Consider the following 3,099-nt stretch of genomic DNA (forward strand, 5'->3'; position numbering starts at 1 on the left):
AGAAATTACCAATATAAACCGTCTCCTACGCAAATGTTATAAGAGAAACTTATATTAAGTATGGTTCACTACCTTGAATTTTTAAGTCTTACTATTTGTTACATATGTCCATACATATCCATATGTTGTATTGGTAAACAATGTCGTTGACAGCATCAAGTAATTATTAACAAAATAAAATTCAAGTAATTTTTTAAATTGAATTTTTAAACCTAATATATAATTAGGTCAATTATTTGGGGTGTATTGGTGCTTTAAATTTTATCCAACAACAATAATTGTTATCACAATATTATAGTTTTGGGAGCATCTGCAACCATATCACAACCATAATTGCATACACATTTCCATACAATTTTGATAAATGCAATGAAAGAATGGCGATTTAATTAGAATAACGAGTTACCACCTAACAACCCTTTATGTACATAATGATTGAATCCTACGTATATACTATTATTGATAAAACTATATACCTAATTATTAAGTGATGTAACTTTCCCGTTTAATATTTATATTTTTGTGAACATGAGGAGGATTTGCCATTGTTGTTTATATATATAGACTACAAGCCTTTCTTATTATGTAAACCTACATGCATATGGAACTTCACTATCTATATAGCTGTACATGAACTATATTATGAGCTTATCTATCATCCAAATTTGAAGCCAAAAAATGTATCAATCCACTATGGATGAAATGGATGGCCCTGAAGTGAAGATTGCAAGGTTTTCAAGCTGTCGTGGGGTAGCATTTGAGATCAATCCAAATAGAACCAATCCTTTTGCAATTGGTTCCCCACCAAAGCAAGAAAAAATAGGAACATGGCTTTGGCTTCCATGGACAAGAACCTCTTCCACCAAGGTTCATGCAAATGCTCCTAGTCCATCTAGGAGCAGAACTAGCAGTCACTTTTGTGACATTGATGTTGATGCTTATGATGATGATATCAATGTAGAGTTCTTAGTTGAAGGTGAAGACATAGAGAAGCAAGATAAGGGTAATGGAATTAAGGTACAAAAGTTGCTACCAAAAGCTGATCTAAACGGGAGTTCAAGGTTGTCCATAATTCTTCTAGATCAAGGTTTCACAGTATACAAACTACTGTTTTTGTTTTGCTTGGCCTTCAATATGGTGCCAATTGCTCTTTCAGCTGTAGGGCTCTTTAACTACGGAAAAAAAAGAGCTACACTTTTCTCAATTGGGAACATTTTAGCTCTAACAATTTGTAGAAGTGAGGCAGCATTAAGAGTTGTTTTTTGGTTTGCTGTGAAAACTATTGGAAGTCCTTGTGTTCCTCTTATAATCAAAATAGCAACCACTGCATTCCTTCAAAGTGTTGGAGGAATCCATAGCGGTTGTGGCGTTTCCTCCATTGCTTGGCTTGTTTATTCTCTAATCCTTACATTGAACAACAAGGAAGAAACCTCAACTGAGATTATTGGTGTTGCATTTACCATCCTCTCACTCATTTCACTCTCTTCCCTCGCAGCTTTCCCTCTAGTTCGCCATCTTCATCACAATATTTTCGAAAGGACGCACCGTTTCGCAGGTTGGATGGCTCTCATTCTTCTTTGGTTATTTCTTATTCTCACAATAAGTTATGATCCTAGTATACATATCTATAACTTAACCATTTCTAAGTTGGTGAAAAGCCAAGAATGTTGGTTCACTTTTGCTATTACTTTTCTTATTATCATTCCTTGGTTAACTATTAGAAAGGTAAGAGTTACTGTATCAGCACCCTCAAGTCATGCTTCAATTATCAAATTTGAAGGTGGTGTTCAAGCAGGTTTACTAGGTAGAATTAGTCCATCACCTTTATCAGAATGGCACGCCTTCGGAATCATATCCGACGGAAAGAAAGAACACATGATGCTAGCTGGTGCAGTTGGTGATTACACCAAGTCCTTGGTCACTACCCCACCAAAGCATCTTTATGTTAGGACAATGCATTTTGCAGGGTTACCTTACTTAGTGAATTTGTACCAAAGGGTGTTGTTAGTGGCCACAGGATCAGGAATTAGTGTATTCTTATCATTTATTTTGCAGCAGCCAAAAAATGTTGATGTATGCTTAATATGGGTGGCTAAGGACATTGAATTGAACTTTGGAAAGGAGATGAAAGAAATGGTGAGCAAATATTCAAAGGACAAAATGATAGTTCATGACACAGCAATTTTTGGTCGCCCCAATGTGGCTGAGATGAGTGTGGAAGGTGCTATTAGGTGGAATGCTGAAGTTGTCATTGTTACTAGCAACCCTGAAGGTAGTAGAAATGTTCTTAGGGCATGTAATAAGGCTAATATCCCTGCTTTTGGACCCCTTTGGGATTCATGAAAAGGCTCAAATAAAATTTGTAACACATGTATTCAATTACATTTAGTTATCTGTTTGAATTGAACATGAGTTTAATGTTTAAACTAGTGATTGTTCTTGTTCCTTGACATAAAACTTGTACAATATTGGAACCATGACAATTCTTACTTTTATCATTTTGTTGTTTTAATACAAATATTAGTTGCACGTCATTTTAGTGTTAGGTTGTTTACTTATGCAGTTGTTCTATCCAGCACTTGCCTTATGAGTTATTCTTTTTTGAGTGTGACAAATACTAATTAAAATAAGTAAAAACATAAATTTCTATTTGTGGTAACCATGACAATTTTTTTATGATATTTTTTATGAAGTATTTGTTAGTGCTACGCCATTTTCATTTATATATACCTAAGCATAGAAACCCTAACCAAGAATTATTCATTTCTTGGACCAACACACTAATAAGACTCTAATTAGTTGTAAGCATTATGTAACGTAAGAAAGAAGAAATATATATTATACTATTTTTCATAATTGCAAAACAGAATTATAATTTATTCATATTGTGCAAATGACTCATAATCTATAATCTAGTGAAATATGGTTAAGCTGTATAGAAACATGGTCATATTTCTGGTGTATTAACTGATGAGCTCCAGAGGTATCCATAATCGTGTGGCACACACGGGTAGGGTGTAGCAGGCGACCATACGTACCCCCTGTTTTCCCGACCATGCTACGGTCCTGCCTATTATGGTAACATGCTATAAACTATAT

At 34.7% G+C, this 3,099-nt stretch overlaps 1 protein-coding gene across 1 annotated transcript; it reads left to right on the plus strand.

The window, feature by feature from the left end:
* On the plus strand, nucleotides 593-2,407 carry LOC109357861. The gene has a single exon (XM_019601917.1). It carries the CDS (start codon nucleotides 679-681, stop codon nucleotides 2,341-2,343), a length of 1,665 nt encoding a protein of 554 aa, XP_019457462.1. The 5' UTR covers nucleotides 593-678; the 3' UTR covers nucleotides 2,344-2,407.

Source organism: Lupinus angustifolius, chromosome LG10, assembly GCF_001865875.1.
Source record: "Lupinus angustifolius cultivar Tanjil chromosome LG10, LupAngTanjil_v1.0, whole genome shotgun sequence".
NCBI lineage: Eukaryota > Viridiplantae > Streptophyta > Magnoliopsida > Fabales > Fabaceae > Lupinus > Lupinus angustifolius.